The following is a 21,418-nucleotide window of genomic DNA, read 5'->3' on the forward strand; positions in this document are numbered from 1 at the left end:
GCAATTTAAGCAGGGAGGAATTATAACTTCAGATGGAAAAAAATCACGAATATTCTAAAAAACTAATATATAGCATTATATTCTATAGTGATATATATTCGTTTTTGACCCACGCCTGTATTGATTGCATAATATTCGCATATTACGCGATCATTACCTTGCCGATTTTTCGAGTAAAGAAAAAAAATTACGAATATTCGAAAAACGAATATATAGCACTATATTCGAAATATTCGCAAATTCTCTAAGTTGTGATATTCGCGATAAATATTCATAATTCGAATATTCGCGCTCAACACTACTAAATACCTGTCACCCAGTTTTTTTTTAAAACATCGCTCCTATGCCCTGCTGCGCCCGCCTGAAGGAAAACTGGGTAGCAGCATCAGCGAGGGGGGGGGGGGTACCCCTTAAGTACATGTACTGAATTTAGCTCCTATAAGTAAAACATGAAAGGTCCTCTTTAAGGTGTGCAGTGGACTGGGAGGCCACCCAAGTAGCACATCAAGGGAAGGATACATTTTAGAATAAGGCTCTCTTTATTTACCACAGCATTTATTGTATTTTGTGCAGACTATGTACAGTTCGTTAAAGCTGTATTTACTGTATTCAAGCAAATCCCAAAATGCTAGATTTAAAGGGAACCTGTCATCAATGTTATGCTACCCATACTAACGGCAGAATAAAGTAGAGACAGGTGAGTTGATTTCAGCGGTCTGTCATTTATAAGTTAAAAGTAAATGGTTGTTGAGAACCAACATCACAATCATTGCAGACTGGGCCTAGAAAAGAGTCCTGGCCACCTGAGAAGAGTCATGGTTATTCATAAATTCCTGCTCTCCCTGCCCACCTGCTGATGATTGACCGTCTTGTACCTAGTTTTCTCCCTTTCTCTCTAGGAGAGAACTGCCAATCATCAGCAGATGGTGAGAGAGCAGGAGATTAGGAATAACCAGGACTCTTCCCAGGTAGATTTGACTTTTTTCAAGGCCTGTGCTGCAATGATTATAAAGCTGGTTCTCAGCAACCACTTACTATTAGCTCATGAGTGACACACCGCTGAAATCAGCATTTCTGTCACTATTTTATTCTGCCCTCAGTGAGGTCAGCATAAAGTTGATGACAGGTTCCCTTTAATGCCCCAGCACAGCCGAATGGGTTAAGAAAAAAGAAAGAATTGCAATAAAAAAAATAACTGGAGTTGTTTTTAATTTTTCCAAGTGGATATGTTTTCAGAAATGAAGAGGCAAGTTTATATATCACGCCCTAGACAAATGGGCTATGAGATGCGGAGAGAAGGGCAAGGAACATGCATCTCTCATAGATATATCCAGAGTAACCCTCCACGTCCTAATGATTGATATAGGGGATCACTGGCAGACTGGATATTAGGAGTAATGATTAGACTTTAATGCGTTCCATCTATTTCTCTGCCTCTCTGTATGATTTCTGCATCAGTAAAGACCAATCATATAAAACTGCTTGTTGTCCATACATCAAATCTATGGAGCATTGCTGGCGTGGCCCACACAGGCCATGAAAATACAGATGAGTAAATTTATTCAACCCATTCCAGTTTTCATAATTGACCACTTGATTTTGTGATCTATCTGCAAAGGGTGAATACATTTAACGTGTTTGAAATTTGATTATTGGCAAATAAATGTGCATCAGTGGCAAATCAATTCACCCTCTATATTAAATGAGCTGGCAAATTTGTGGCTGGGCAGATTAATGGTTCAACAATTCTGTGCTGATTAATTTTATGGAGCTACTCTTTGGAGTACAATGATACCGGTAGTGAATCCATCAATGTTCCATTTAAAGAGGACCTCTAACCTCTCCTGACATATCTGTTTTAGCCACTACTTGTACTTCCTAAGTAATAACAATTCTGGAGCAGGACACTGAGTCAGTGGGGATGCTATGCAGTGGGTCAAGATATATATGTAGTAGTTTGTGACGCCAATTGCAGCTTGCGTAGGTACTGTAGCAGGGCCCTTTAAGATGTTATAGCTCACGTACCAGGTGAGGAATGCCAGAGGGGGGTAATGTCTCTGTATAGCAGATATGGTAGTGTCAACGGTGTCTCCTACCTTGGTACGGCTGGACTCCTGAATCCTGGCTCACTTGCAATAAATTTGAGTGTGGTCAGTAGGAGTAATTGAGGAATGATTGAGATCCAAACAGGTAGTATGATCCAACTCGTCTTTACTTAGTGATTGGCAGCTTTGATCCATACAGGTTACAGCAATAGTCTTGGATCCCAGCAGGTATTGGCAATATGTGGCAGAAATTTATATCTATTCTGCTTCTTATACATATGCCTAGTAGATCTGGCAGGTATCTGTCTTCTGCTCTGTCTTTAGTCTGCTTAGTTTGGACCTGACTAGCTGAGGAGGTATTTGGTTTCTCTTGGTCTTTGGATCTGTACTCACAGGACTGCTCGCAGGGTATGATGGCTTCTTCCTGGAGATCTATAGTTCTGGAGGTGGCTGCTTGCTTGTCAACCAACTGAAGCTGATGGCTCAGGCTGGGAAGAGTGATCTTGGGCCTCAAGGAGGCTTGGCTCCTAGGTTGGGATCCCTGTTTCTGGGAGCTCCTGCTAACACAGCCTTCCCCAGCTGGGAGGTATCCCTGCATAGACCGGCGCTATCCAATCAATGCTGCCAGTGTCAGATAGTGCAGGGACATACATTCAACTGGAAACATCTTGACCTTTATTGCAGACTGGTGGTAATTCATAACTTCTAGCAGGAATAATAAAGGAATGGTACAACATAGAGTCATAAGAATAGATGCTCCAGAATCATTATTACATGGGGAATGCATGGAGCTACCAAAACAGACATGTCAGGAGAGGTGACAGCTCCTCTTCAAGGGCTCGTTCACACGAACGTGTGATGCCCATTGCCGTATTGCGGACCGCATTTGCTGATCCGCAGTACACGGGCACCGTTCTGTGGCCATCCGCATCACGGATGCGGTCCCATTCATTTCAATGGGTCTGCAAATCCGGAGATGCGTAACGGAACACTACGGCAGCACTACGGAGTGCTTTCTGGGGTTCTGTTCCGTGCTTCCGCACCGCAGAACTTGCTCTATCTTTTTGCGGAACGGAAGGATCACGGACCCGTTCAAGTGAATGGGTCTGCGATCCCCATGCGCCTGCCGCACGGACGGTTCCCGTGCATTGCGGACCGCAATTTGCGTTCCATGGCATGGGCTTCACACTTTTGTGTGAACGAGCCCTAACTCTATAGAATTACTGAAGGGAAGCTAAGTGTAGCACTCAGCTACTGTATATCCAGCTATCTCATAGAGATGAATGGAGCAATAGTGCACATATGTGACCCTCAATCCATGTGCTCTGTGTGCTCAGGGACCCCGTTCTCTCTCCATTAGTGGTGTCTAAGCCATCTGCCCTCCACCAACCAGATACTTGTTGACTAGCCTGAGTATGGCCTCATGCACATGACCGTTGTGTGCATCCGTGGCCGTTGTGCCGTTTTCCGTTTTATTTCACGGACCCATTGACTTTCAATGGGTCCGTGGAAAAATCGGAAAATGCACCGTTTTGCAGCCGCATCCGTGTTTCCTGTCCATCAAAAAAATAAGACCTGTCCTATTTTTTTGACGGACAACGGTTCACGGACCCATTCAAGTCAATGGGTCCATGAAAAAACACGGATGCACACAATATTGGCATCCACGTCTGTGGTCCGTGGCCGTAGGCTACTTTCACTTTCCGTCTGCATAAAAGCTTTTTCTGAGCTGAGTTTTCACTTCGTGAAAACTCAGATCCGACAGTATACTCTAACATAGAGGCGTTCCCATAGTGATGGGGACGCTTCTAGTTAGAATATACTTTGAACTGTGTACATGACTGCCCCCTGCTGCCTGGCAGCACCCGATCTCTTACAGGGGGCTGTGATCCGCACAATTAACCCCTCAGGTGCTGCACCTAAGGGGTTAATTGTGCGTATCATAGCCCCCTATAAGAGATCATGTGCTGCCAGGCAGGAGGGGGCACACCCCCCTCCCTCCCCAGTTTTAAATTCATTGGTGGCCAGTGGGCCCCCCCTCCCTCCCCTGTATTACTGTCCATTCATTGGTGGCCAGTGGGCCCCCTCCCTTTCCTGTATTACTGTCCATTAATTGGTGGCCAGTGGGCCCCCCCTCCCTCCCCCTCCTAATTAAAATCTCCCCCTTATCATTGGTGGCAGCGGAGAGTTCCGATCGGAGTCCCAGTTTAATCGCTGGGGCTCCGATCGGTAACCATGGCAACTAGGATGCTACTGCAGTCCTGGTTGCCATGGTTACTTAGCAATTTTTAGAAGCATTATACTTCCCTGCGAGCTGCGATGTCTGTGACCGGCCGGGCGCTCCTCCTACTGGTAAGTGACAGGTCTGTGCTATAAGCAATGCACCGCACAGACCTTTCACTTACCAGTAGGAGGAGCGCCCGGCCGGTCATAGACATCGCAGGTAAGTATAATGCTTCTAAAAATTGCTAAGTAACCATGGCAACCAGGACTGCAGTAGCGTCCTGGTTGCCATGGTTACCGATCTGAGCCCCAGCGATTAAACTGGGACTCCGATCTGAACTCTCCGCTGCCACCAATGATGGGGGGTCGGTGATTTTAATTAGGGGGGGCGGCCGCACTGGCCACCAATGTCTTAAATACAAGGGAGGGAGGGGGGGCCGGCAGCACTGGCCACCAATGTGTTAAATACAAGAGAGGGAGGGGGGGGCCGCACTGGCCACCAATGAGTTAAATACAGGGGGGGTCTGCCCCCTGCTGCCTGGCAGCACCTGCCAGGCAGCAGGGGGCAGTCATGTACACAGTTCTTTTAGTATATTCTAACCTGAAGCGTCCCCATCACCATGGGAACGCCTCTGTGTTAGAATATAATGTCGGATCTGAGTTTCACGATCTAACTCAAATCCGATGATATATTCTAACATAGAGGCATTCCCATGGTGATTGGGACGCTTCAAGTTAAAATATACCATCGGATTGGAGAAAACTCCGATCCGATGGTATAAAAGGGACTCCAGACTTTACATTGAAAGTCAATGGGGGACGGATCCGTTTGCAATTGCACCATATTGTGTCAACGTCAAACGGATCCGTCCCCATTGACTTGCATTGTAATTCAGGACGGATCCGTTTGGCTCCGCACGGCCAGGCGGACACCAAAACTACTTTTTTTTCATGTCAGTGGATCCTCCAAAAATCAAGGAATCACGGACCTACGGACCCCGTTTTTGCGGACCGTTAAAAAAAAAACGGTCGTGTGCATGAGGCCTATAGGTGGTAGGTTCTTATGGGAGAGGTTTCCCATCTTTTAAAGTGATGGCACTTTACTTGGATATTTTATCAGTTTCTCAGCGACTTGTCCACTGATCCTGAGAAATTAAGGGGATGCACTGCTAATTTAGTGCTGCATCCTCTAAAGTTTAAAGGGAACCTGTCACCAGTAAAATGCAATGTAAACTGCAAGCAACATATTATAGAGCAGGAGGAGCTGAGCAGATTGATATATAGTTTTGTGGAAAAGTATTTATTATAACCTATATTTTATACATTCATATTACTGCTTATTCTGGGCTTTGAAGTCCAGGAGCCGATCCTATCAGTGATTGACAGCCTTCCCTCTATGACTGTGTATATAGAGAGAGCTGTCAATCACTGATAGGACCGTCTGCTCAGCTCCTCCTGCACATATTCAATGTGACAGGTTCCCTTTAACTTGGATGGGTTAGGGTTACAAAGTGCAGAGAAAAGGGGGATGGGGTTTAGTGAGGATTCCCTATAACTTTTGCCAGTAAGTGGCATAAGTCTGCATGAGCCTGTAGCTGGCATAAACTCAATGATGTGCCTAATTTATTAAGAGACGTCTGCCAGTTCATAGTGCAGGGAGATCAAGACTGGCGAATGGTTATGCCAGTTTTAATAAATGTTCCTCAATGTATTTTAACATGGGATATTGCTTAATTTTTCTGATACAGAGAATCAAATGTTAGTGTGAAATGATAAAATCTGGTGTATGTCTATGTTCTGAAACTACAACTCCCAGAATACTCCATTCACTTCTATAGGCATTAGAAGAACAGCGGAGCATGGGAGTTGTAGTTTCACAGCAGCACACAGCTGGATTAGCTGGATTAGTACATCTGTCTCAGTATGTACTGTAGCAGTCTCTATGTGGCCCCAACAACTCGAGGGCCATAAGCCAATCAGACATATAAGAATAGCAACACCTTCTGCAGAAATATAATAGTATATATATATAGATGTATCAAACACCAAAATCAGTGGGTTAGCGCGCCATCCAGACAGTGTAACTCGATACCATCTTTAGGCAGATTAGAAGCTTTGCACATAGTTAAACTAAACCAGCACAATAAGCTAGTGTCATAATGCACCAGGTACGACTTTAATGCTGGCACCATCTGTGTAGTAATAATAGAATAAAACAACAACAAAAAAACATAAGATACCAGCACCTACTGACACCCAAGCTTTTACATAGGCGTTTACTTCCCTTTGGGGATCTAGGGTGGTTATGCGTTAAACATGCAGTATTAAATTAGGCACTAACCCCCCCCCCCCCCCCCCCCCAATTACATATGACCCCTCCGCAGTCCACGTTTCAGAATTTCTTGGACAACTTTACATGACCCCCTCTTGGCACCACATATTGGACTGCAGCCCAGTTCTGCTGAACATTACCACGAGGGTTAATAGCTTTTGAGGGGAGGGGGTCTGCTTCCATGGTAACATTTGAGTCATAGGAAGACCTCTTATTTTCTGGCAGATTGTTATAATATATAGATATAAAGCTTTTCAATTAACAGACAAAAGCACAGGACAAAGTATAGCGTAGATTTGTATCCCCCCTCCCTTAAACTATAACTGGTTTCCATAGAAGCAAATAAGAGTGAAGCAAATTGAGGTCAATAGTAGCAAAGCTATGGTACCCCACTGTGACACGCGTATCTACGAGGGGCTGTAATCCTATCTAAGCCCGCAGAGAAATGCGTTACAATATGGCCTTTTTTATTTTATTTTTCAGTGCACACAGATGTGCCACATTCTAGAGCGGAGTTTGTCATTTGGCACAATTCAATGTCATATCTCAGTGTGTTGCTTTACATAGGGATGAAGGAGGCAGACTTGCCAGTTTAACTCTTTATGGCATAGTCACCAACCCTCCAAGATTGACTAAGAAGAGATGGAGAATGGGAAAGGTGCTATCTGAGCTAGAGAAGGTCCAAACGAGGGTACTAATTGTAGGGAAATTATACTTCATTGTCTCCTATTTTGGCTTTTAAGAGACTCTTTCATCAGGTACATAGGTCCAATCTGGCTGACAATGCCATGGGGACATTCTGGAGCTCCTGGGCCCCAATGTAAAATCTGTACTTGGGCCCCGATCAATCATCTCATACTGATGTCTTCTTTTGTGGCAGAGGGGCCCATCAGACTACAGGGCTACCTCTGCACCCACTAAAGCTTCACTCCTGCTGGCCAACACTGTTATTGAAGCAACCTGGCTCTGGTTTTGGTGTCCTCTGGCAGGCTGTAGTATGTGGGTGCTTGGGTGGCATCACGAAGATGCCACTTATCTCATTACAAAGGCAAATGAACACACATTGCAGCTCCAAAACGTTGAATGACATCTTCAGCCCTGCTACATCTGAGCGGCAATTCATGCATAGTCTGTTGAAGTAAATCATGAGGCCTAGCAACCTTGAGAACAATTGCCAAGTTATAATTTGTAACTCATCATAGAGTATTCCTGGTAATCAGATAGCTATGGGGTTGCAGAGGTAGCACAACCAGGCCCTAATGCCAGATAGGACCCAAAGATTCCTCTGCCACATAAGAAGACACTACTGTAGGACACAAGGTGGGTTTCAGGCCTTGTTACAAGTTTTATATTAGGGCCCAGAGGCTTCAAGTTCTGGCCTTGCTAGTAATTCTGCATACATTGCTTCCTATAGAGCTCTGGTCTCTCCAGCTTTGCTTTGTTTTCTTCTATCAATACGTAATATGACGCCAGCCGCCCTGTGCAGCTATAAATAATTTATGCCGTTAGTTATCACTGCATATTTATCATATAAACATATATCTATATGCCAATGTATAAGACGTCATCCCCCATTCTAATTAACCTTTGCTATGCATATTTATTATTATTCACATGTGATTTCAATGCTCAGATCACTGACTTCAAATACTCTAATACGTCACAGAACAGATTGACATGGGATATAAGAAGTTGTAGTGTGTCTGCAGCTGATTGCATCCTTCTACTGTACATCTACTGATTTTTATATATATAATTGGAGTCATACGAAGAGATAATTATGTTTATTAAAATATAGCAACTATTTTGTTGTCACTCCCCTCCCCTCTCACCAAATACGATAGAAGAAAGATATCCCAGCCCAGACTGACAGAGGTTTCTTAGTAGTTGATACCCTTTAATGGCTAACTGAAAAGATCCGGCATGGTAGAGACATGAGTAGTCTCGTAGGCTTACCATTTTGTGATAATCTTTTCATTTGCCCATTAAAAGGTTTGAACTACTAAGGAATCTAATTATTTTTTATGTTCTGTTCACTGGCTAACACAGTTCAAAGATTTTTTACAAAGTTTTTTTACGTTAACCTACATTGAGCGAGAATGACAAAAAATGGGAGGCCCACAAAGAGCACATAGAAGGAAAGGCTCTAATGTCAATCCAAGTCTTCCAGACCCTCATCTCCCAAGCCATTCCAAGCATCCTCCTTTTGGAATATTTGGTTTACTTTTTGAAGCTGTTGGGAAATAGATGGTGTGGTAAATACATTTTATGAAGTGGAATTAAAAGCTTGGCATCTGAAGAAAGTATTCTGAATCATTTTTAGGTAAGCTTTGGTTTAGAAGGTAAACAGATGTTTAGGAGAAGTATTATTGTCGAGAGAGCCCCCCCTAAGAGCTTACAGAGTTTTTTTTTGTAAAAGAAGAGATTCTGGAAGTAATTAAAGAACAGGGCCACTACATATACGTGTAAGGCCTCATGCACACGGCCGTTGTTTGGGTCCGCATCCGAGCCGCCATTTTAGCGGCTCGGATGCGGACCCATTCACTTCAATGGGGCCGCAAAAGATGCGGACAGCACTCCGTGTGCTGTCCGCATCCGTTGCTCCATTCCGTGGGCCCGTTTTGCGGACAAGAATAGGCATTTCTACAATGGGCCGTTCCGTTCAAATTGCGGAAGGCACGTGGACGGCTTTCGTTTTTTGCGGATCCGAGGTTTGCGGACCGCAAAAAAAACGGCACGGTCGTGTGCATGAGGCCTAAGTCCCAGGAATGGATATTGTAGGCATCTCCAGCATGTGTCTGAAGCGGCTTTATAGTTTTGAGTCTGGCCACGATCAGGTACCACTAAGAAACTATTTTATAGGAACAGCTATGAGACATTAAAAAAAATCTGGAAAATCTCTTTGTCACAAAAGGTTCTGGATAAATCAGTCTCCATGAGAAGATAATATGTCTCCTAATGGACATGTTAAGAGTTTGGAGATGTCTATAGATCATGGATAATATATGCATTAATGGGGAGGTCTGAGAGGATATGATCTTAAATTTTCTGAGGTCTTTTGAATTCATGAGTAGAGAACCGTGGGAAGATTAAAACTTGAATTTCTGTGGAGTGGACACAATGCATGATAAGGTAGATAGATGGCAGGAAAGATGGATCAACATGGGTACCAAAGTAAAAGTCAGAGAGCTGGGAGACTCCAATAGTTCCTTATTGTTTGGTAGGGACCCAGCGCTATGGAATCAGTGACAGTTAGATATATTTCAAAGACATCAGAGGAGAAGGGTGTGGGCTTAACATGTGTTTCAATAATTCCCATACTTAAACACCCAACTGTAGGTATCAGTGGTGCACTTACAGTAGAAAAGAAGGTGCCTCATAGCAAAATGTTAACACCAAAGCATTATATTGCTGCATTTTTCCACAAAGGATGTTCATCTCCGACTCTGTTTCCACGAACCTTGGGAAATTTCCCATCTCCTTGTTTGTTAATAGTACAGTCGTGCACAGGTTCTCGCCATCCAGTTGCAAAGGAATGGGATGAACAAGTGCTGGGCCCCCATTCCAAGGGTCCTATAACAGCTCCCTGGGCTGCCTCTATGATATGTATGTCCGTATGGTATATGGCATATGGATCCCCAGTAATGATATCTTTTATCTGAACAACATATCTGAGGGTCCATTTGACATTGCTTTTACAGGTGTTTTTGAGTAATCTCAGTAACACTTTATGGTGTCTAATCTGTGCAGTTTCTTTGGCTTACTAAATAATTGTATTAGTGGCATTTTATGTCATTATTTTAGGGATGTCATCCATTAACTGAATTGAGGAAAGTGATGTTTTTCCTATATGTGGTACCACAATGAGGTATTCCAAAGATCAATTATGGTTTAAATTTGGCAAAGGCTTTAATGAAAAGTTGTGAATATTTTTTACTTTTTAATCTTGTCTTTTATTAACTTTTCTTTATAGACACTTTTGGATCTCGGTGGTTCTCCAAATTACAAAGATCGTCGAGGTCTTACTCCTCTGTACCATACGGCCATGGTGGGTGGAGATCCCAGGTGCTGTGAGTTACTGCTCTACAACAGAGCATACATTGGCACTGTGGATGAAAATGGCTGGCAAGAAATTCACCAGGTAAAAAAAATTTTTTTTATCATTAACACAAATCTTATAAGAAAGGCAACAAAGAGGCAGGATGGTTGACAATTGCAATACCAGAAACAACAGAGCGGTAGAATCATTTACAGTTGCTACACCAGAGGAAACAAAGTGGTAGGATGGTTTACAATTGCTATTAGAGATGAGTGAATCGAAGTTGACAAAGTGGAATTTCAGGAAAAATTTGATTCACAACGAATCCGAATTACCTCACGCTTCGTGGTAACAAATCGCATTTTTTCCTAAAATGGCTGCTGCACATGTTAGGACATGGAGCAAAGAACTCTGGGAACGAGGGGTCACCCACAATGCCATGGATGCAGCCAATCAGCAGTCAGCCCTGTGATGTCACAGCCCTATAAATAGCCTCAGCCATCTTGGATTCTGCCATTTTAAGTGTAGTTAGTGCAGGGAGAGACGTCAGAAGGCGCTATGGAAAGTGCTAGGAAAGACTTAAAAACTTTTATTTCGCTGAATAGAAGTTCAGGGAAAGATCATTAGAAGTGTAGGGAAAGGATAGGGAGGAATTAATTCACAGTATTGAAGCAGAACAGGGTCCAATAGGGGAGTGTACAGCCTGGGTAATAGGAAAAATCCCATTACACCTTGCTGCACTGACTGCGGATCCAAATTGCCATTATACAGCTCTGTAATTCCAGCAAATTGTTATTGGGGTGCAAGTGCTGTGTGATACAGCCATTAACAGGGTGCATTACTAGGAAATATTTCTACGTCTTATTAGCCATTGTGTGGTGCAGTTATATGTTCTAAAGCATTTTTTGGTATGTATTAGTGGGGAAAAAGGGCTTATTTGCTGTTCAGCGGTGCAGTTATATGTTCTAAAGCCTTTTTTGTTGTGTATTAGTGGCAAAAAAGAAGTATTATTTGCCGTTCAGCGATACAGTTATATGTTCTAAAGCCTTTTTTGGCGTGTATTAGTGGGGAAAAAGGGTTTATTAGCCGTTGTGTGATGAAGTAAAAAAATACAGCCTTTTTGGCTTATATTAGTGGGAAAAAAAATATTATTTGTCGTTCAGCGGTGCAGTTATATGTTCTAAAGCCTTTTTTGGTGTGTATTAGTAGGAAAAAAGAGCTTATTAGCTGTTGTGTGGTGAAGTGAGAAAATTACAGTTCTTTTTGGCGTGTATTAGTGGCAAAAAAAAGTATCTGCCGTTTAGAGGTGCAGTTATATGTTCTAAAGCTTTTCTGGCCGTTCAGCAGTGCAGTTATATATTCTAAAACTTTTTTGGTGTGTATTAGTGGCAGAAAAAAGTATTATTTGCGTTGTGTGGTGAAGTGAGAAAATTACAGCCCTTTTTGGCGTTTATAAGAGGAACAAAAAAATTTTTATTTGCCATTCAGCGGTGCAGTTATATGTTCTAAAGCCTTTTTTGGCGTGCATTAGTGGGAAAAAAGGGCATATTAACCATTGTGTGGTGAGATGAGAAAATTACAGCCATTTTTGGCTTGTATTAGTGGCAAAAAAAAGTATTATTTGCCTTTCAGCGGTGCAGTTATATGTTCTAAAGCTTTTTTGGCCGTTAAGCAGTGCAGTTATATGTTCTAAAGCTTTTTTGGCTTGTATTAGTGTCAAAAAAGAGTATTATTTGCCGTTGTGTGGTGAAGTGAGAAAATTACAGCCCTTTTTGGTGTGTATTAGTGGCAAAAAAAAGTATTACTTGCCGCTCAGCGGTGCAGTTATATGTTGAAAAGTATTTTTTGTCGTGTAGTAGTGGCAAAAAAAGGATTATTTGCCATTCAGCTGTGCAGTTATATGTTCTAAAGATTTTTTTGTTGTGTTTTAGTGGCAAAAAATGTATTATTTGCCGTTGAGCGGGGCAGGTATATGTTCTAAAGCCTTTTTTGTTATGTATTAGTGGCAAAAAAAAAATTATTTGCCGTTCAGCTGTGCAGTTATATGTTCTAAAGCTTTTTTTGTTGTGTTTTAGTGGCAAAACAAATATTATTTGCCGTTGAGCGGGACAGGTATATGTTCTAAAGCCTTTTTTGTCATTTATTAGTGCCCAAAAAAATATTATTTGCCGTTCAGCTGTGCAGTTATATGTTCTAAAGCCTTTTTTGGCGTGTATTAGTGAGAAAAAAGTGCTTATTAGCCAGTGTGTGGTGAAGTGAGAAAATTGCAGCCATTTTTGGCTTGTATTAGTGCCAAAAAAAAAGTATTATTTGCCTTTCAGTGGTGCAGTTATATGTTCTAAAGCTTCTTTGGCCGTTAAGCAGTGCAGTTATATGTTCTAAAGTTTTTTTGGCTTGTATTAGTGTCAAAAAAGAGTATTATTTGCCGTTGTGTGGTGAAGTGAGAAAATTACAGCCCTTTTTGGCGTGTATTAGAGGCAAAAAAAGTATTATTTGCTATTGAGCGGTGCAGTTATATGTTCTAAAGCCTTTTTTGTCGTGTATTAGTGGCAAAAAGGGCTTATTAGCCATTGTGTGGGGAAGTGACATAATTACTGCCTTTTTTGGAGTGTATTAATTTCCTTTTTATTTACTTATTTGATCTAACAGTATGTCAGACAGAGAAGTGACAGGCCTAGCACATGGGAGGGGCAGAGGCTTCTGACCCAGAGACAGTTAAGGAGGACATCAGTGACGTGCAGCGTTGGAGAGGCAGCGTTGGAGACAGCAAGTCGGTAGCGTGGCCGGGAGTCAGCAGGGTGGCAGCAGTGGGAGGTCGTGAGCCAAACATGCCTGGGGTAGACCACCACGCCCAGAAAGTAGTGGTGCATTGGTTCACGGAGGTAGCGGCGGTAGTGGCGCACGTGTTCATTCTGGTTGTCAAGCGGTTCCTGAAGTCTTCCACCCATTTGCAAGACATCCTAGAAATGGCCAGGAAACTTTGCATGCACTTCAGCCACTCGTACACCTCCAAGCACACCCTACTTGAGCTGCAGCGGCAGAACGGTGTCCCCCAACATAGGCTGATATGCGACGTTTCCACCCATTGGAATTCCACCCTCCATATGTTGGACCGACTATACAAACAGAGAAAGGCCATGAATGATTTCCTGATGATCCAAGCGGACAGGAGTACTCACCTGTGTAACTTCGATGTCAGCCAGAGGCAGCTCATGCGTGACACCTGCCATAGTTACCCCAAGGAGAACTCGCCTGACCACCCAAAATGTGGAGAGACTGACTTTTGTGAAGATGAATCAGACGTGGATCAGCCAGGATTTCCACCAACCAATGCCTGATGCATCAGATTAGATCATTCATGCTGCCTCATCCAAACCTTGACAAAAGAGACCGGTTTCTTCTGGCTACCTGCCACAGCTACTATTCTGATGTTGCCACCCGCCTGATGCCACACATCTGATGCCAAGTGCTCCTTCTTACACCCACCATTGTCAGCGGGTACTGGTATTGCCACCCACCTCCCCACTCTGTCACCGGGTCACTCTGTGGCCTCCTGATACTGCTGACACCTCCACACTGTCACCTTGCCACTCTGTGGCCTCCTCATGCTGCTGCTGCCACCTCCACACTATGTCACCTTGACACTCTGTGGCGTCCTCATGCTGTTGCTAAATCAACACTCCGTCACTGGGCCACTCTGTGGCCTCCTCATGCTGCTGCTGCCACCTCCACACTATGTCACCTTTCCACTCTGTGGCCTCCTCATGCTGCTGCCATCTTCACACTATGTCACCTTGCCACTCTGTGTCCTCCTCATGCTGCTGCTCCTGCCTCCTCCACCCTATGTGACCTTGCCACTCTGTGGCCTCCTCTTGCTGCTGCTGCCACCTCCACACTATGTCTCCTTGCCACTCTGTGGCTTCCTCATGCTGCTGCCACCTCAACACTATGTAAATGGACTACTCTGTGGTCATGCTGCTGCTAAATCAACACTGGGCGTCCTCATGCTGCTGCTGCTGCCAACTCCACACTATGTCAGCTTGCCACTCTGTGGCCTCCTCATGCTGCTGCCACCTTCACACTATGTCACCTTGCCACTCTGTGTCCTCCTCATGCTGCTGCTCCTGCCTCCTCCACCCTATGTGACCTTGCCACTCTGTTGCCTCCTCTTGCTGCTGCTGCCACCTCCACACTATGTCTCCTTGCCACTCTGTGGCTTCCTCATGCTGCTGCCACCTCAACACTATGTAAATGGACTACTCTGTGGTCATGCTGCTGCTAAATCAACACTGGGCGTCCTCATGCTGCTGCTGCTGCCAACTCCACACTATGTCAGCTTGCCACTCTGTGGCCTCCTCATGCTGCTGCCACCTTCACACTATGTCACCTTGCCACTCTGTGTCCTCCTCATGCTGCTGCTCCTGCCTTTTCCACGCTATGTCACCTTGCCACTCTGTGGCCTCCTCATAATGCTGCTGCCACCTCCATACTATGTCACCTTGCCACTCTGTGGCTTCATCATGCTGCTTCCACCTCAACACTATGCAAATAGGCCACTTTGTGGTCTCCTTATGCTGTTGGCATCTTTACACTATGTCACCTTGCCACTCTGTGGTCTCCTCATGCTGCTGCTAAATCAATACTATGTGACTGGGCCACTCATGCTGCTGCTGCCAACTCCACAATATGTAACCTTGCCAGTCTGTGGCCTCCTCATGCTGCTGCTAACTCAACACTATGTCACAGGCCCACTCTGTGGCTTCCTTATGCTGCTGCCACCTCCACACTATGTAAATAGGCCACTCTGTGGTATCCTCATGCTGCTACTGCCACCTCTACACTATGTCACTGGGCCACTCTGTGGTCTCCTCATGCTGCTGCTATCTCAACACTATGTCATTGGGCCAGTCTGTGTACTTGTCAAGCTGTTCTCCCACCCACCCCATTCCATGACCTGGCCACTATTTTGACTTTTTGGCCTGGTTGACATCATCATTTATTTGACCCTTCTTCTGATCTGTCAGAAGCAAGGAAAAATGAGATGCACAACGGATCCTGTCTGTATAGCAGCTGTAAGGTCTGTATGGTTCCATCAGAATTGGCTTATGATTTGGTAGCCAAAAGCAGGAGTGGGTACAAAACACAGAAGACATGCAAATATTTCATTCACGTGTCATCTCTGTTTTGGATCCACTCCTGTCTTTTTTTTTTGGGCTTTAGCAATACTGATGGAATACTGACCAAATGCTGACCGAGTGAAGGTGGATGCTCAACAGACAGGATCTGTTTTATGGGGGGTTATTGTTCTGACGGATCAGAGGAAGGGCAAAATAATCAGTGACTTCAACACAAACTTACTGCTGACACCCTCTCCACTCTGTCAGGGGGGCTCTACTTGTATAAGCATTTAATAGAACAGGTTCTGTAGACATCTATGTGGAATCAGCTGACGAGGGTGTAAAAGGAGTGCGCTGTTTCACACTACAGTAGGAGTTCATCCTTGAGTTATTTGGTCAGTTTTGGCCCTATGACTGCCCAAATAAGTGAAGTTTGCAGTGCTTCTAAGAGCAATGCCTGTCATCTGCATGTCATATGGAATCACAGTATTATTTCACTACCACAGCAGACTCCATATGCGTGTTACTGCAAGGCAGTACAGGCTCTCAGAATCCAGGAAATAGCTGTTTTTTAATTCGATTTTCCGTTAATAAATTCAGGTCAAATCTAATCTTTTTGGAAAATTCGGCGAACCGGCCGAATCAAATTTTTTAGAACTTCGCTCATCTCTAATTGCTACACCAGGCAACAAAGTGGGAGGATGGTTGACAATAGCAATACCAGAGTTATCTGCTGATTTAGAGGCATTGATTGGCTGCAATTGTTTATAGCAGTTAGGTTCTCCTCTTGTGGGAAACTAAAATAGTTGAGTGCAGCAACCCTTAGCACCCTGCAGCAGCTATATTAGCTGTCAACCAGCTATGATGGAAACTATGAGGAAAAGGGCAGTTCTGAGTTTAGAGAAGTTGCCAAGTGAATATGTATTTCAGTCATCATCCTCTATCAAGCTGTTACAGATGTTGTGCAATTTCTAGTAATATCTGTTTCTGGGAAAGCAGGGTGACGACCAATATGGTCACCTTTATAGTTCATAAAGGTCTTGTTAGGTTTTTCTAATGAGAAAGGTAAGATAAAAGAGAGATAGGAGGCAGCGCCTCATGTGTGGTGTAGTCTAATAATAGGTACAAAAGGTAAAGTGAAAACTCTTACCAGAAGATGTTGTGAGAAGTCACAACATCTATATGAAGCTTGTGCTGATTTTCCCGATCAGCGTGCGGGGTGCCTGCGCTGCTGCCTAGGTTCCAGCCCCGTGCCTTGGAAGCATTCGTCGGGGAGAAGTACGTTGCAGAAGAAGAAAAAAGATGAACCTTTGGATGGCGCTGTCAGAAGGAGTCAGAAGCCGGTATGTATTGATAACACAATACTTCTTTTATTTTTAGTCAACGCGTTTCAGGGGCGGAGAGCCCCCTTCATCAGGACAGTATACAATGTCCTGATGAAGGGGGCTCTCCGCCCCTGAAACGCGTTGACTAAAAATAAAAGAAGTATTGTGTTATCAATACATACCGGCTTCTGACTCCTGCTGACAGCGCCATCCAAACGTTCATCTTTTTTCTTCTTCTGTAATGAGAAAGTTAGGTTTTTCTAATGAGAAAGCATTTATTAAAATATATTGTATATTCCCCAATAGTGGTGTACATAAGTCCCAGATTTTGTTGCAAGGCATTTTACTGTAAAGTCTGTGACTTTTTCCTGCTCACGCCACTTTTCCAAAGTGGGGAGAAAAGGAGGAGGGGGGGGGGGGCGCGTGTCAAGTGGAAAGCGGGCAGGCCATTAGACCCTGCTTATTTATCATTTTCCATGCTTCAGACAAGTGTGGAAAACACTGGTCTTAATAAATGTCCCCAAAAAGTTTCAGTTTTAAGGTGAGTTTACATGACACTGTCAATCTCCATTTTTTTCTTGGGTTTTCACAAAATGACAGTTTTGCGGCGGTTTAATTTGGTAAAGCTGGATATCAACCCCTGTAGGAGCTGTAATGTGGGGTATCCATGATTTATAGCCATCTAAGGACTCAAGAACTGTATATAGGGAAAAGTATTTAGGAGATTTGCCCTGCTCCTTCCTGCCTGTATAACTTAAAGAGGACCTGTCACCACAAAATGCAATGCAGTCTGAAAGCACCAGGTTATAGAGCAGAAGAAGACGAGCAGATTGATATATAGTTTTGTGGGAAAAGATTCAGTAAAACTTGTAATTCATACATTTATAAATTAGCTTTTTTCCCACTTCCTGTGAACAGCTATCGGTACAGGGAGGAGGTGTTACCAGGGGCTGACAGCTATCTCTTATGCACACTTATACACACAATGCTATCAATCACTGATAACTACTTCCTCCTGTACCAATAGCTGTTCACAGGAGGAAGAAAAAGCAAAGATATAAATGTATAAATGACAGGTTTTACTAAATCTTTTATCACAAAGCTATATATCAATCTGCTCGGCTTCTCCTGCTCTACAACATGGTTTAGATTGCATGGCATTTTATGGTGACAGGTCCTCTTTAATCATCGTGTTACAATGGCAGCTGTGTCTTAAATTCTAGATTCATCATAATGAATGTTGATGTGTTTTCTCTCACCCAGGCCTGCCAGCATGGCCACTCACAACACTTAGAGCATCTACTCTTTTATGGGGCTGACCCTGCTGCTCAGAACGCTTCAGGCAACACCGCTCTGCATATCTGTGCCCTGTACAACAAGGTTGGTGCCCCTGGGAAGTCTCATTCTGCCATATCCCTACTAGGTCTCTCCATCACATCGCCTCCAGTGTCATTATCTTTTCCTGTCACCTCTGTCTTCTTATTCCTCTCTGCTCACACACAGTGACAGTCCGTAAATGGTTTTCAGACTCCTCATTCAGGCAGCTGGGGCCAATAAATCATGAATAATTGCTTGATGTGGGCAGTGTGTAACCCTGGCTACAGATGTATGACACATATAGGCACACACGATATCGTCACTGAGGAGAATGCATTCTATGCACTATGATGCTGACGTATAAGACTTTGCATTCAGAGGTGGATGAATCTGGCAGAACAGGGTTACACACCTTTGCTGGTATGATGGGGCCTGGAAATGGCATATGTCACATGAATGTATGAAAACAGAGGCAAATCGAGGTATTCTATAGTGTGATAGTTTCCTATAGGGGCAGTATTATGATTCCATGAATTTGGTGGAAATCTGGAGCCATAATTCATGTTCCTTTCACATCATGGACAAAAAAAAAATACAAATATAGGGCACAATGGGCTCTTTTACTGTAAATTATTAGAGTATTAAAAGTCACAAAGTAAGTCAATGCCAAGGTGACATCCAAGGTGTAAATACATAGGGTGGAGAGATAGCAGTCACACCTGAGCCTTGAAGCTTGAGGGGACCCAAAAGATCTATCTGCCTCATAAGAGGAGACCAGTATTATAAAATGTTTGATAACTATGGGCACAGTTGGAGATTTGGATGTATGCCCAGACCCTAGGTCTCTGGTGACTTCTTATATAGTATTTGGTGGTTGCATCATTTTTTCTACTACACGCTTTAGCTAATGAAGAGGATGGATTTTTATTTCAATTACACAACATGAATTCCTTTAAGACTCTCTACAGAGCTGTTATCACCCCATGTGAATATATCTTAAGGCACCATACATTTGGCCAGAGCTGTAACTTGTAATGCCTGTGCCTCCACCTACCATGCACTGCTTATATTACTGGTGCCTTTGGGCTTCCCCAGGCAGCAGGACCTCAGTGTGACTTCTATAGTACAACGTTGTAATCATAGCGTATCGCCATATGGTAGCTTTGTACTCAATCAGAGTCCATATAAAGCTAAAAGAAAGTAACTGTATCCCTATGCCTGAAATTGGGGGCGTACAGAGGTACAGCATAGGCCCTTAGCTCTACATGAGCTAAATTACTACACCATAAAAATTGGAGGCTGCATTATGAGGCATTAGTGTACATTGGGTAAACACATTTTAATTTATGCTATTTTTATATTATATAATCATTTTTAACATTTTACTCAATAATAATATACACACCAGAGATATGGGGGTCGCAAAAACACAGCTTTATTTGTTTCTAATGTAATTATTTCTGCATCTAGGATGTTCCTATTGTGGGGATTCGCTCTGGTAGTTAGGACTAGCGGATGAAGTATAGAGGCAAAGCACACAATCCTTGAATCAAACAGCGGTGTTTATTCACACATTGGTGTATAACAAAATGCAGATAAGCTGTATGACAAAACGCAGGTGGCTTGGTGTTTGTTCACACACAAGGAAAGTCCATAAACAATAAAAGTCACCTTTTCTCCTGGGTGTTAATTCACACCCTGTTAGCCGTTCAGCCTCATCAAGTCCATAGGCGGCCTGTTCGTCTTTAGAGGGGCCTGAGTCCTGAAGCCCGGCTCAAACCTCAGATCCCAGGACAGCCCTCAGTTCACAGCACACAGACTCCTGAGCTCCACTGTCAGAGGGAGGTAAATCCACATACCTGGCAGTGCTGGCTGTTTTTTTTGCCTGGCAAAACCCTGGAACATGGGGAGTAGTCACCCACCCAGCACTTTGACTACTCCCAGTAAGAGCCATCCCGGGTCAGCTATAACAGCCATGCTAACTCTTTAGGTATCAATTAGCAATAGCTGCTGCTGACACATAAAATACCGGCTCTTACTTCACCAAGGCCAGGAACCTCGGTGACACATACCTTCCATCCACGATGATTCCAGGTACCTTCTTACACTATGTATAGCTTATATTAACAGTAATTATACTGTTTTCAATGGAAAATACAGCTTAAATTGTTATTCTGAATTACACCCATCGGGCCTCAGGGTTAAAGGGGTTGTCCGGGCTTTTACTATGATTGACCTATCCTCAAGATAAGTCATCAATATCAGAACTGGCGGTTGTGGGCGTTCGTCACTAAGCGCCTGTTACAGTCGGTAAGTAGGCGTCCGCCGTTAGGTGTCCGTCATTAGGCGTCCATTAGGGACCGTGTGTCCATCTGTTACTACCGGTCAGAGGCCATCTGTCATTGTCCATCTGTTAGTCGGTCAGTGGGCATCTGTGACTGTCCATCTGTTAGTTGGTCTGTGGGCATCTGTTAGGGTCAGTGGACGCACCGCTACTGACACTACTGAAAATCGACTTTGAATTTTTTAGGGTGGGATATATATAATATTTTTTTTTTCTTTCTGAGCTTTAATATAAAAAAATGGCTCGAAGATTATACAGTGCAGAGCAGGCATATGAATTTCTATGCTCTGACAACTCTGAATCCGACACCACTTCAGAAGCGGAAATATTTTTATATAGAGGGGACTCTTGCTCCGCTTGCATCCCCAGACCTCATAGCCCTATGGTGGTAGAGGTCGCCACCTCATCGCATTCACCACCCACCGTTCCCGTCCATTCTACTACTGTATGTGGGTTCCTACTTCATCTTTTCCCCCCAATACCCCAATTTTTATCTACTCCTCAAATTAATGTGGATGTCACCAATTTTACCTCTTATGATTTTTTTCATTTATTTGTGGACAATAAATTCCTGGAATTAATTGTGCAGCAGACTAATCTGTACGCCACACAGTTTGCTGTACAAAAACCCACATCTATTTCTATAAGACGTTGGACTCCCACAAGTGTCCCTGAA

At 43.6% G+C, this 21,418-nt stretch overlaps 1 protein-coding gene across 1 annotated transcript in view; it reads left to right on the top strand.

The window, feature by feature from the left end:
* SHANK1 (SH3 and multiple ankyrin repeat domains 1) overlaps positions 1-21,418 on the top strand; it is a 553,037-nt gene that overhangs the window by 168,033 nt on the left and 363,586 nt on the right. The window contains exons 6-7 of the mRNA XM_040430330.1: positions 10,574-10,741; positions 18,345-18,461. Coding sequence (XP_040286264.1) covers positions 10,574-10,741; positions 18,345-18,461 — 285 coding nt within the window. The remainder of the gene's footprint in view (positions 1-10,573; positions 10,742-18,344; positions 18,462-21,418) is intronic.

The sequence above is a fragment of the Bufo bufo genome, chromosome 1, assembly GCF_905171765.1.
Source record: "Bufo bufo chromosome 1, aBufBuf1.1, whole genome shotgun sequence".
NCBI lineage: Eukaryota > Metazoa > Chordata > Amphibia > Anura > Bufonidae > Bufo > Bufo bufo.